This window comes from Cryptotermes secundus, unplaced genomic scaffold (genome assembly GCF_002891405.2).
Source record: "Cryptotermes secundus unplaced genomic scaffold, Csec_1.0 scaffold680, whole genome shotgun sequence".
In the NCBI taxonomy this organism is placed as follows: domain Eukaryota; kingdom Metazoa; phylum Arthropoda; class Insecta; order Blattodea; family Kalotermitidae; genus Cryptotermes; species Cryptotermes secundus.
In genome coordinates, this window is record NW_019731231.1 from 20,875 (window position 1) to 34,151 (window position 13,277).

Consider the following 13,277-nt stretch of genomic DNA (forward strand, 5'->3'; position numbering starts at 1 on the left):
AAAATGACTGAGTCACAGTAGGTGAGGTATCTTCAGCAGCAACAGCAGCAGTAGATGATGACGATGGTGGTGGTGGTGGTGGTGGCGGCGGTGGCGGCTGCGGCGGCAGTTCTAATAGAATGCATTATATGGCGGGCAGAATATTGGCATTGTGTAGAGGTTTTACAGAGAATAGTAGTGTGATATTTGTGTCTGCTTAATATAAAATTTAAGTTGGTGTGAAGTGGAATTTTGTACCCCAGGTTGCAGCTGTTGAGAGGAAGGGAGGCTACAATCAGTTGTGTGACATCTGGGCCATTGGCGTAACTGCAATTGAGCTTGCAGAGTTGCAGCCTCCAATGTTTGATCTCCACCCTATGAGGGCACTTTTTCTTATGTCAAAAAGTGGCTTCAAGCCACCTACATTAAAGGATAGAGACAAATGGTAAGGTCTGGAGTCTAAACACTGCATTTTTAACTGAATTTGAAGTACCTCTTTTCCTGTGAATTTATTTTGCAAGAACCTATTATCATCTTTTTTTGCCAGGAAAGAAATATATTGCTTGTGTCTGTTCTTATATGACGGTAAATATTTTATAGTGATGTTAGGAAAGGGCCAGACACTGTTGCACCATTATTACAGTTACATGATTGGAATTTTTCATTCAGATTCGCAGGAGTAAGAATCATGTGGTCTTTGAATGGACTACATGCTTTTGATAATGATTTGCATAAGGCAAAATATGCTTACAGACCTTTCTTGGAAATAATTGCTGTCAAAACCAGAAATGGAGAAAGTAATAGGAGGCTTAAGAAAGCTGTGATGAGGATCTTCATGATTGAAACTTGTCACAAAATATTTTATTAAAGTCTTCAGATCAAGGAGGATAAGATGGATGGGACATGAAGACCGGCAATGCTTACAAAATTTTGGTCAGAAAATCTGAATGGAAGGGCTCTGGAAGTCCCAGATATAGTTGTGAGAATAATATTAAAAAATAGATCTTAAACATGCAGGTCATGAACTGGATTCATCCTACTTAGGATAGGGGACATGGACTCTTATGGACATGATATTGAATGTTTGAATTCCATAAACGGTGGGGAATTTCTTGACTAGTAGAATGATTATTTGCTCCAGATAAAGTACTCCCCTCCATGGACTTAGATACTTATTTGCTGTTGGTAAATATACACTGACTGCAGTGTAATAAACATTGTAGCTTGTGTTGAATTTTTGTACTCTTACATATTGTAGTTGGATATTGTTATTCTGAAGTAGAATTAATTTAAATGCAGCAGTTTCCAAAGCCATGTTTTTGAATGGTCTTAATATGATTGTATTGTTAAGAAGTTCTGTCTTCTGGAATATAACACCATGTAGTTGGTTTAAAGTCAACCGATGGTTCAGAGGAGCATGTCTCCTCCATCTTCAGGGTTGAAGAATAAGAAACCAGTTTGAAAGCAAGTGGCAAGCAGAGCTGTGCTTTGCTGCCTTTCATGCTGGTTTGTTGCTTGTCTTATTCTTCGACCCTGAAGATGGAGGCAACATGCTCCTCTGAAATGTCAGTTGACTTTCAGCAGGCTACATGGTGTTATATCCCAAAAGCTAGAACTCTTAATAAGCATCACTGTAAGAATCCAAAATCCTGCATGACAGTATTATTGGTTTTCATATGTATATATACTACAGTGATTTTCTTCTTCTTTTTTTTTTCTTTGTTTGCAGGAGTCCTACCTTCCACAATTTTGTTAAAGTAGCATTAACTAAAAACCCCAAAAAAAGGCCAACAGCAGAAAAACTATTACTGGTGAGTGGGTGGCATGTATATATATAAGCTGGTGAGAGTGAACCACGTGGAAGATGTGAACACAATAATGGAAACACGAAAGAATTCAGGAATAGAATATGTTTGTATTGGCTATTCAAGAACTTCAGTTGGCAGTTCCATTTCAAAGTGTGTTGAATTTAGCATTGCATTGTGCATTTAGCTGGAGCATCTGTGACAAAAACTGCCACATTTTTAGGTGTATCGAGAGCAACAGTTTCTGAAATCATGTCGGCATACATGAATCACTGGAAGACAACATCAGCAAAGAGGAACAGTGGGTGAAAATCAGCTTTGACAGAAGTAGATCATCGTACACTGAGAAGGATTTTTTAAAAAAAGTCAGAGAACTACTGCAGCATAGGTGAAGTGCTGCAGAACTGAATATTCATCCTGAAGACCCTGTTTCCACAAAAACTGTCCATCGTGAGTTTCACAAATCCAACATGCATGATAGGGCTGTGATTGTTCAACCTCTGATTAGTGAGAATAATGCCAGATGGGTAAACAATGGTGTCTTGACCATAAAACCTGGACATCACCCAACTGGAAACATGTGTGTGATATGGTCAGATGAAGTCGTCCTTCACACCGTTCCTTACATCAGGTAGAGTTTTTGTTTGGAGAACAGCCAAGGAAGCCTACAATCCAGAATGCCTGATTCCAACAATGAAATGGGAGTTCGTGATGGTTTGGGCAGCAGTGTCATGATACAGTATTCTTTTGGTTCCATTATTATCCTTCATGGCCTACTTACTGCTGTGGACAGGTTGGGTAATCAGGTGCATCCCATGAGCCAGACATTTCTGAACAACAATTCAGTTTTCCAAGATGACAGTGACCCCATTCACACAGCTGGAACTGTTCAGCCATGGTTTGAAAGGCATGAAGGTGAACTTCAGCATCTTTCCTGGACAGCATAATTGCCAGATTTGATAATCATTGAACCACTGTGATCAGTTTTGGAGACTAGAGTCAGGAGCAGATTCTCACCTCCCAACATCTCCAAAGCAACTTGAAGATGTTCTTTGAGAAGAATGGTATAAAATTCCACTACATACTCTTCATAACTTGTATGAGCCCATTCCAAGAACGATTGTTGCTGTATTGAAAACAAAAGGTGGTCCAACATCATATTAATAAAGAAATATTTACAGTGTTTCCATTATTTTGTTCAGCACCTCTATGTGTGTGTGTGTGTATATGTATGAATAAAATATATATATTTTTTTTAATTTTAATGAAGTCTCATAATTGGATATTAAATCAAATTGGTTATTGGAATGCTAATTCTTAAATTTTTTGCAGCATCCATTTTTCCAAAGTGAAATGAGTAAAAGACTTGCACTGGAGCTACTACAGAAAGTAAGCAATCCATCACATATGTTCACCGAATTGGAGGCAGATGATGATGGGGTAGGTAAAGTAGCAGTTTTGGTGTTTGGTGGTTGACCTGAAGACTTTAAGTTTAAAACTTACATTGAGAACAATACCTATTTCAGGCGGTTCCAAATGTTCCTCAGAGAATAGCATCAAAACACACGTCGGCTCGAGCAAAGGCAAGACCGATAACAGATGTCAGTATCAACCATAACAGTAAGTATTCTCAATTAACTGAAACACTGTATCACTTTCATTAACCCCTTGTCTTGGCAATTAAATGGCCTACTGCTCTACTAACACTGGCCATTCATATCTGTAGTAATGCCAACTCTGTGGGGTTTGCTCACATCAGTGCTATATTTTCATCAGGTTTTGTGATTCTTTGGCAGTTGTTTGAATGAGATAGTAGGCTCACATGCTTACACTGCTGGGGTTATGCCCACCTGTCAGTTCTTGAAGGAATAGAGAAATAATTTATTTTAAAAGTACCTCCTCATAGACAAAAAAGGGAATTATCAAACTAAAGGATGTCAAATAAATTAGGCTAAAAAACATGCAAGAAATTATGCAAGGTACATAAAATTGAAGAGTTCTATCATCTGGGTTGTACCATTATGTATTCTATTGAAAGAGAACCAGTGTTTATGAGGAACGTGTCCCCTCCATCTTCATAGTTGATGAGCAAGCCAAGCAAGAAACTACCATGAGGCAGGCAAGAAGCGAAGAATTGCTATAATTATTATAACTGTAAATTTATATTTCCAACTGTGTTTTGCAGACGCCAGTCACTGACAATATGCAAGAGCTATTTGGAAAATAACCTCTCTTTATTTTAGGCAACTAATATAAGAGCAGGGGAGAGCTTGCACACATGAAGTAGCATCACATGACTCATTGCCTTGTAAACTATCATATAACTGGTCATCTAGTGTTTCTTCTCATCTCTACAAAGTGAGTTACGATGTGTCCCGCAATTGATAATTCTGCCAGCTGTTATCAGCTTTCTTCATGCTAAAAACATGAATGCTATAGAAATCCATTGTGAAGTATTTGCAGTTTATGGCCAAAGTATAATGCATGAAGGAACTATAAGACAATGCTGTAAGATGTTCAAAGATGGGCGAACGAATAGTCATGATGAAGAGCGAGGTTGTCGACTCATGGTGAGTAATGGTTTTGTGGAAAGAGTTGACTAAAAAATTTGAGAAAAGTTGTGAATCACAATTTCAGATCTCTTGTGTGAATTTCTACAAATTTCATGCAATGTTCTCTACAAGATTATCAGAGTTAGGCTAAGCTATCACAAGTTTTGTGTAAGATGGGTTCCAAAAAATGCTCACGGGTGTGTGCAAAACACAGAGAATGGCTTTGGCTTTTATTTTTTTGGAGCAGTACCACAAAGATGTTGATGAATTTCTCAATCACACCATTTGTGAATGTTGAAACCCTAAGAGCAGTCAAAACAATATCTGCACACACATTCACCAAACAAGCTGAAAAGGTTTAACAAACATCTGCCAGGAAACTGATGGCATCTGTTTTCTGGGACAGGAAAGGAGTGCTGATGGTGGAATTCATGCAACAAGGAATCACAGTAGCATCAGAAGTATGTTGTGAAACACTAAAAAAGCTGTATAAGGCCATTCAGAAAAAAAGGCATGGAATGCTGACATCCAGTGTAGTGCTCCTCCATGATAATATGCATCTTCATGCAGCTGCTTGCACTTTAGCAATGCTGGAGCATTTCAACTGGGAGTAATTTAACCACCCTCCTTACAGCCTTGATCTTGTTCTGAGCAACTACCACATGTTTACCTACCTGAGGAACTGGTTGAGATCACAGTGCTTCTACAATAATGAGGATTTGATGGACGGTGTCAAAATGTGGCTGAGCTCACAGGTAGCAGACTTCTTTGACACAGACATACAAAAACTTATTCCCTGATATGACAGGTGCCTCAATTCCGCCGGTGACTACATTGAGAAGTAGCTTAAGTAAATACATAGTTTTTACATCTAATGTCTTTTTTCTCTTTGCTTGTTTTGTAAGCGGCTCACTGGAGGTTACTTTCTGAATACCCCTAGTATATGAGTTAAAAAGGGCACAGGTATTCACAGCAATGCCTGTCATAGGAGAGTTCCTTGAAATTTGGCCCACTTAGGTGGCTCAGATGAGATGTATGGTAGACAAAATGGCACTGGTGTTCATTTTCTCTGAGTGCTTCAGTTTCCTTTTCTAATTTTAATTCCACCAATGGCTCATATTTATTAACCATCCTGTCATTGATGATATATAGTCTTGAGACTGACACCATCATTAAATAATCAACTTAAAAAACTTAAAATTTGTGAATTACTACAGCTAGTATGGCATCTGAGCAGTGCTAAAAATGTTATTACCGAGAACTTATTTCAGGTGACAGTAATAAACTAATGGAATTAATGAAATGCAGGTTATTTGCTTAAGGTTGAAAAATATGGGAAATAATTGAACACTGTCTCAAAATGTGTAGTATGTTTGTTGCAGTGTGTTCAGAAAATGATCTAGTGATACTGTGTAAATATATCTGTGTTGCAGGAGAGAGTTCAGACAGTGATCAAACACTCCATAGAGGAAGTGATGCAGTGCCACCCATGTCCTCCCATTATGCGGATGTTTCAAGAGCATGGGATATTATGGATATTATGAATAATATGGAGGTAGTGTTTGAGTTGTAGGACAGAGTACCGAGGAGTTTATTTTTCCCTAAGAGCATGGGCACTGGCTGTGGGGACAAGGGTCAAGCCAGGTATCTGGCTCTCAGTTCGATTTTCAGGAAAAGTCAATTAAGAAAGAAAGAAATGTACTAATATTAATATGAAAAATCAGTCATTTTACATTTTACACATAAGTTTGTAAACAGAATTTCTGCCTTCCCCCCTCCCACCCCACCAAGAAGAAATCTTGGCTGTGATGATTCCTAAAGGGAAGAAATTAGCAGAAACTTGGAGAAAGTTGAAAAATGAGAAACGTCTTAATTTGTATCTTCAAATAAGAAGGTGATCGGAGTGAGGGGTTTGAGATGAATGGGAAATTAAGAATGCGTGGGGGTGATGAGGAATGTATATCAAATTTTAATCAGAAAACCTGATGGGAGGAGAAAGTTTGGAAGACTTAGACATAGATGGAAGGATAATATTAAAGCAGATCTTGACATTTATAGTGTCAAAGTCATAGATATTATGTAATCATATTTGCTCTCTGATTTTTACTATTTTTTTTATTATTTCTCACAGAACAGAAATTAATTGTGAATTAAACCAGGAAGTAAATGAAAAGCAGATCAGATTAGGGCCCTTTCAGTTATGTTTATGCAAACTTCAGACTCAACAGATGTTGTTATTAAATTTTAAAGTAGATCACTGATGCACCGCATATTTGAAATTATATAATTATACTATATTGAATTTCATTTTGTAATAATACAGCAATCTATATGCTTTTTCTTTTTTCCCCCCTGCAGACAGTACATAACTGTGATAATCCAGACTGGATCAAAGAGAGTCCTTTTGAAGAAACTGGCCACACACATGAAAAGTAAGTACTGTATATATCCTTTTTTTAGGAATAAACATTTTCAGTTTTTTAAGTATCTTATTTACTGAGATATTCTGTGGTTACTGGATTATGAGGCAGTATATCTTTGCGGAAGTCTGCTTTTGTGTCACTGTAGCCACATAAAAATTTGAGGCTCTTTTAAATCTTAGAAGGAATTATCTTATTATTGTACATTTGATAAATATCAGAAAGTATTTCAGAAGGATGTATGCAGTTCTGTAGTTTATCTTCATAAATGGCATCTATTGTTTATGACTATCATTTATGTAAATACATAAATACTACATGTGGTAGAGCTGTGATATTGTAGTTAATAAAATGGACTATAGGTGAGACAGCAGGGTTTCACTACTGATGTGGTTCTTAGGACTTCTCACTACACCATTATTTACAGGATAGTGGGCAAGGTCCATAGAAATTCTGTGGGGAATTCTCCCCTCAGCCCCATATCTTCTATTCTTTATCCTTTTATACCTTTATCTTCTTCCCTCCCTTCTTACTTATTCCTTACCGTCCCTTTTATTTGGCAGTCCTACCATCATTCCACAGGGTTTAGAAAGAAATCAGAGCTGCTGTACATTAAAACACTGAATGAAGTCATGCCATTTTAGGTACAGATCTATCATCTTTGTATGAATGTTAAGAGTCAGTGTTTTATTAGTAGTACACATAATCTGCCATAAACGGTATCCTCTGAAATTAACTTATCCTTTTATTCAGTGTGTACATGGGGCTGTGTACCAGGCAGTAAATGTAGTGAGAAAGTGTAGTTCAGTACTCACCTACATCTAATGCCATGATTAAGAATATGTGGAAGTTTTCCTCCATATCTCTATAAGATTTTTCGGCAGGAGTGGCTACCTAGGACTTTTTTTTTTATTTTGAGAATTTTCCTTTTTCCTGTCATTCTTTCCATCATTTGCATATCAGCATTAGTATTGATAGTGCTGTATAGTCCCATGAATTCTTATAGCATTGCCAAGTAACAAGTCAATTGACGAGCATGAATTATGACTCATTTCCTCCACATAACAATCATAGTAGAAACTGCACTCTTTAGTTTAGTATAACTGTTTCATTTTCAGCATAATTAAATATCTCATACATTAACAAAATTTCATTTGAATGGTGTGACATTCAGTTTTAAAGTGAAAGAAAATGTGCACTACTCTCAAAATATATCCACAAAAATATTTCTGAAAATACTGCACATCAAAGATTAATTTGGTTTTGAATGGTAGTATAAAATGTCTTGGTCAGGTTGAAAGTTATATTTAGTAATTATTTACTGTTCACTTTCTGCAAAATACACGTTTTTGACAATAAGCTTTAGGTGGCTGTGGCTGTTTGGGATAACATGGTAATCTTGGGAAGTGCAAAATTCTTTATACATGATAGTTTGCTCAAGCATATAAACATGGACAAATTATTTTTCCTTATTTTATCTCTAAAGATATAGATGTTATTGCAAAAGTAATCGTGGTGTAAAGTTGTTTAATGTCTTCTCTGTTTCTATCTCATAATTTGTAGCTTTGATTGTGCCTTAAATATAGGAACTTGATTATGTGTGTTATATTTACGCGGGTTCAAACCTGGCAGAGGTTGTGGAATTTTTAAGGGCAGAAAAATTCAGGGAACAAGTCCTCCGGTAAGCCATGGGTCCCGTGTTGTAGATTTACGGCACGTAAAAGATCCTCGTGTCTCTAGGAGACCTCTGAGCAAAATTAGGCAAAAGTTTCCCACCCAAGTAGTTTCCAGTGCCTCCGGTAGATGGGAAGTTATCGGGTACCAATGCCAGTAGAGGGCCGACCTCGCTGGCAGAAAGGGGAGAGTAATCGGGTACCACTGCCAGTAGAGGGCCGACCTTGCTGGCAGAATGGGGAGATAGCGGGCACCAGTATCAGTAAGGTATGGCGACAGTAGAAATTAAAGGGGGACATACAATAGACTATTAGTCGCAGTGCATGGGGGAAACCCACCCCCTCTATACTGAATAACTGAACTGAATGTCTGTTATATGCACTGGAGATAGATTAGAAATTAACACTAACTCTATCAAGCAGCAGAAAGGCTAAATGCTACCATTGTGTGAGGCACTAATATGTCTAGTACACATGAAAGAAAAGCACCAAGTAAACAGAATGCTTGACACAGTGCCCGCATCAAAGTTTCTTTCTATACAAAAATATCATTTAATTAATTTTAAATTGTTTGGAATAATATGTTTATATTTCTTTCTCCCACTGAAATTTTCTTTTGTCTCTACCACCCGGTAATATTTGCATATCAGCATTCCAAAATGGCAGATTTGTTAGGTATGAAGGATCAATCTGAATGCTGTCTAAACTGGAAAAGGTCATGTAACTATTAATTTCTTGCTATATTATTGCTTGTCCTATTTTCATGCTGTGGAAGAGGTACAGTATTTACAAAATTGTCAAACACATTCAGAATTGGTAAGAAATCAACTTATTCCAGTTTAAATTAGAAAGTGTTTAAAGAGAAATTGCTAGTGAAAGACACTGGTATGGTTTGTTGTCACTTACATTTTGTTTTGTATGTATGAGTTGCCATTGCCTCAATAAAAATAAAATGCAAATTGAATTAGAAAGCTCCATATTTTTTAATCTCTGCATAACCTAATTGCTGTACAACAGAAGTAAACAGTTTTAACAAATCACTCCCATTAATATGGTGGTTATGAAATACCTTATTTACAGTGTGATGGGAATACTCTTAAATCTGTTAGCACACTATATGATTTAGTTTACTCATTGCATGTGTAAAATTAATTCAGAGGTATGGAAGTAAATGCATCAAAATTAGCACACAGCTTCTGAGTACATATACATCTTCTATCTTGTGGCTAAACTATTTCAGCTTTCATCCAGCACTGTTTTACTCATGTAAGAGTAGTCATCATTCACATGGGCTAATGTCCTGCAGCTGTCACTATATGACAGTGAATTAGGAAATAATTAAATTATTTACTCCGTAAGTTGTGGTAGTGCATATAACAAAATAAATTATGGTTACAGTGATATGAGCACAGAATGGTTTTCCACATGGGTACTCACATTTTCTCAAATTGCCTTAGCAACGAACTTAAGTTTAATTCCTGCATGAGTATACTGATAAATTTATGAATATGCAGATATTTAGTATCTAGGAATAATGGGGGATAGTTTTTGTAATTAAGGTGTCTTTTCTTTCGCATATCTATAAATTTAAATTCACCCGCTGTATAACTGCTGTATACGTATATTGTCAGATTAGACCTATATGTTTGTTTTCTATATCTCTTATAGCCACAGAAAAGTAGCTCAGTCTTAACTAAGATGTGTAGATAATCTAGAGCATCTAAAGAGCCACTCCTATGGCTCAGAAGATAAATTTTAGGGTTGGTGAGAATAAGAAAGGGGTACAAGAATTAAATCCTGATCACTGTTTAGTGTAAGGTTCTGTTCCTTTGACAGTGATGATAACATTTGATAATGTGTTTTTGAAATATGAATTATTTTGAAATGAGACATTTTGGATGCCATTACAGAGTACTGTTTTCCAAGAGTTTTCTTTTATAATAATTATTCGTGGAGGTACATCTCGAGACATCAGCATGAGGCAGTCATGTTATCACTGATGTGACATGCTCAATCTTAATCTTTTTGTCTTAAGGCTATAGTAATTTCCTGATTGTCTTGTCAGTCATTAGCCATGTCAAATTTTCATAAGGCCAACACAAAGAACTGTAGTAGCAGCCCTTTCTGAAGAGGGGTGTTCAATCCTTGCATACAAAGAAAATTTGACATTGGATATTATACTGTTAGATATGCTCTCTTTATCCATGTCATCATACCGCATTTATAGGCTTATGCTTTTGTTCAGTATGTAAAACATATTAAGTGTTTGAATGGATACTGAATGGGAAATTAGTATTTTCTTATTAATTAGTAAAAAGCAGCCACTTCATTGAACCACATATCATGTGCATTGAATTAGTCAATTTTATTAATAATTGATAATATATTGTTTTCTAGAAAAGGAGTTGTGTTTCTGTGATGAATGACCAATGACATAATATCTTAGATTGGCAGATTAATTCATTATTGTGTCTGATCCAGAATGAATTTGATTAGAAACTGAGATTACCTCTTAATCACAAAATCCCTAAAGTTTCAGATAAGTGGAAGTGCAGCCACATTCATAACTTTTTGTTCAGATGTTATTTAAAAACTCAGTACTACACCTTTATGCAGCTAATTAAATATTACTTCTGCTCTTGCATGTATATGAGCATCTGATATGCTGGAGGTTGGTATAGCTAATATATAATGACAAATTGCTTGTATGCGATGTATATTGCACTAATAATGGTAATGCTATTGCTTTCACTACACAGTGTAACCACGATGGAACGAATATGGGTTATGATGATAAATTCATTATAGTGAGATAAAACATCAGCCTTACAGATTTCTTAATGTGATGGGGTTGACAACTTCTAGTTGCTCCAAGTACTCAGGCTAGTGCTGCATCCATTGTGTGCTGCCAGTCTCACCAGTGCTCTTCAGAAGACCCATGTCCTCTGTGTTAGAACCATAACCTTTTCAATTGAGGCCATCATTGTAATGAGCAGTTCCTAGCCAGCTGTGACTTCTTTTCTGCAATATTTTGTATCAACTTAACTTGGAGATTTGCTTCTCAAGCTATTTGAAGCTGTCAGTACATGTAAAGGTGCAGTTAAACAACAGTCTGTACCTCTTCATTGTCTGGGAGTGGAAAATCTGTGTTCCAGAATCTGTAGGCATGAATAGAAACTTTACACAGAAAGCTGGCTTGTCAAACTGTTACATAGTTGGAGTGGAGGATGGCAATTTTAGGATTGTATTTACTCCAGTGACTTAAAGGCCAAGGTCCCCCCAAATTTGAGCTGATGTCCATTACATGATACCCCGAGATTTTGCATCCAGTACCTTATTTGTTGTATGTAGTGTGTCTTTTAGCTAGTGAATGGCAGTTGGAATTATTTTGTGACTGTGCTATGCTCTAGTTATGACAAAGAAATTAAAGTGCTTAGACCTGAATATGAAGCTTGAAGTAATATGTCTCTGTTAAGCCAGCAACTTGTGAGAAATTAGGGGACAGACTTGAAAAGTATGTGGTCAAGGATATGAATGTCTACTATAATGAGCATTTTTACGAATTTTACAAATTCATGTTATATCGAGGTTGCACTGTACTTCATTGAGGTTCATTTTGATTATGAAATGAACTCTCACCAGTGTCTTAACCAGTTCTTTCTCTGGTTATAGGTATTTCAGTAGGTGGATCTTGCTTCTGCTTTTTGTACCTTGTTGTCTTTTATGATTATAACATACTTTTGTACTGTTTGCAACAGCTGGTAAGGTTTTGGTGATGGTAGCTATAGAAGTACTTCTTGGAACTTCCTTAGAATGCATTTTTCATTTCAGTTGGCTGTTGGGTTCTGTATGGGTGTGATATAAATTAGTTTTAAACATAAAAGTTGGGTACATTCTGTTCTTCTGGGTATATGTGTAGTATAGAAAAGTTTTACATAATGGTATTTCTAATACTCTAGGCAGAAGGTCAAGTATCATATGTGGTAACTGTTGTTCTCCTACTTCAACTCCCATACAAAAATGTATGCATCATGACATTTTTGTCTTACTAATTATATTTATTATGTATATCAGTTTTAGCCTGGCCTGTGTCTACACATTAATTTGCTAATAAAATTGTTCCCACTAGATACAGTTGTGTATGACGTACACATGCCAAGCACAACAGTTTGTAGAGAGCTCATGCTCATTAGTGTGTTTATTCCAAAATATTCGTTGTGATGTTCAATGCCGCTAAATGTCACTGTTGCTTCCGCCGACCTCTGGAACTAATTTTTTTTATTGCTAGTGGGGTGGGACTAAGTCCCTTGTACTGCAGCCACTTCTGGCCTATTTTACCAGCCCCAGATGATAGGTGAGGGTGATTTTGGAGCAGTTGGTGTTATGAAGATTGGCAGGGGATACCGAAGTCCTTGGAAGAAACCTGTTCACCACAAATCCCACTTGACCAGATGTGGGATTGAATCCGGGCCGCCGCGGTGGGAAGCCAGCAACTAACAACCACTTGAGCTGTGGCGCGGCCTAAATATTATATTTACTTACACAATACTGACACTTCTTATGCCAGTTTCAGAGGAAGTTATAGTCTAGTGCAAGTTATGAGGTTGGCAGCAACATTTTTTGTGTTTTACAATTAAGCACACAGATGTCACAATATCAGAAAGATGACAGGAGGTTGAAGTTACGTTATGGATTCCCTGCTAGGTGTAGAGGTGCAGTTTAGCCCATCATCTGGCCATTTTACCCAACATTTCTCAAAGTGAGAGAATCTGACAGATATATAGACATATGCCTTCTACTGGCAGGGTGATACAACTGTGTTGTCCCCAAAGTATGTAACGCAAGGAT

At 36.9% G+C, this 13,277-nt stretch overlaps 1 protein-coding gene across 8 annotated transcripts in view; it reads left to right on the forward strand.

The window, feature by feature from the left end:
• Nucleotides 1-13,277, forward strand: part of LOC111866593 (mitogen-activated protein kinase kinase kinase kinase 5) — a 74,606-nt gene that overhangs the window by 13,277 nt on the left and 48,052 nt on the right. For all 8 annotated transcript variants that reach the window (XM_023855697.2, XM_023855695.2, XM_033752344.1 and 5 more), the window contains 6 exons: nucleotides 243-424; nucleotides 1,709-1,790; nucleotides 3,117-3,224; nucleotides 3,311-3,404; nucleotides 5,770-5,891; nucleotides 6,695-6,768. In XM_023855697.2, the coding sequence (XP_023711465.1) occupies nucleotides 243-424; nucleotides 1,709-1,790; nucleotides 3,117-3,224; nucleotides 3,311-3,404; nucleotides 5,770-5,891; nucleotides 6,695-6,768 (662 nt within the window). The remainder of the gene's footprint in view (nucleotides 1-242; nucleotides 425-1,708; nucleotides 1,791-3,116; nucleotides 3,225-3,310; nucleotides 3,405-5,769; nucleotides 5,892-6,694; nucleotides 6,769-13,277) is intronic.